General features: G+C 53.3%; 1 protein-coding gene across 1 annotated transcript in view; it reads right to left on the reverse strand.

Annotated features, from left to right (window-relative positions):
- Positions 1-791: 791 nt before the first annotated feature.
- Positions 792-900, reverse strand: part of LOC104532216 (hairy/enhancer-of-split related with YRPW motif protein 2) — a 9,967-nt gene continuing 9,858 nt past the window's right edge. The window contains 1 exon segment of the mRNA XM_029087304.1: positions 792-900. This exon segment is cut by the window's right edge and continues 90 nt beyond it. Coding sequence (XP_028943137.1) covers positions 792-900 — 109 coding nt within the window.

A 900-nucleotide genomic window follows, 5' to 3' on the forward strand; every position in this document is an offset into this window, starting at 1 on the left:
TTTACCAATGCTACGCTAGATGTCACAATTTGGCAAGTCTGTACAAAGAAAGTGAACTAAGGGAGTGAGAATTAGGTTCCTGTCAAACTGAACATTCTTCCTCGGCAATCTTTTGGCTAAAAAAACCTCTCCACTTCAAGAGCACGCTCTTGCCTGGAAAGCTATCCGAGTCCTGGAGCTGAACGCAGGATTTCCCCTCTCTCCCATACCATTTCCACACCTGTGCAATGTTATTTGTTTTAGCAGAACACACACACATATATATAATTTTTTAATTATTATCTTTTCAATGTCAGGCACTTATGAAACTCAAACTCTTTTTCTAGCCTGGGGAGACTTGGTAGGTGCAATCCCTCACCTCTCTGCTGAACAAGGATGCATAGCTGGAGAATTATTAGTTCTAGTGTCTACGTACTTCCCAGGAAACCTCTACATGCCGACCGATATGGTCACGCTGTTTCTGAAAGCCACTGCTGCTCCCTCGAGGTGCCTCCAGCACAACAAACCGAGAAGAAGAAGAAGAAGAAGAAACCATCCCGTGTCCTCTCGATGCCTGAAAGGAGGACAGCTGTGCCATTCCTCGGTGGCCTTGCCAGCACCTCTCAGGCCCTCTGGGTGAAGGTGGCCCCTTGGCCGTGGGTGAAGGTGGCCCCTTGGCCGGGCTGAGCAGGAAGGACGTGCCGAGTCCTGGAGCCCCGTGCGTGGGTGTGGGTGTGTGTGGGGGGTGCGTGTGCACGCGCGCCTGTGCTGAGGGAGAGGAGGGAGCCGGACTGGGAAGGGCGAGGGGGCACTTAGAAGGCTCCAACTTCGGTCCCCCAGGGTCGGTAGGGTTTAGTGCTGCCCCCGCTACCGGCCTGCTGAGGGCTGGCGGTGGCTGATACAGCCAAGGGAGGGGTGATG

This window comes from Antrostomus carolinensis, unplaced genomic scaffold (genome assembly GCF_000700745.2).
Source record: "Antrostomus carolinensis isolate BGI_N321 unplaced genomic scaffold, ASM70074v2 scaffold17051, whole genome shotgun sequence".
Taxonomy (NCBI): Eukaryota; Metazoa; Chordata; class Aves; order Caprimulgiformes; family Caprimulgidae; genus Antrostomus; species Antrostomus carolinensis.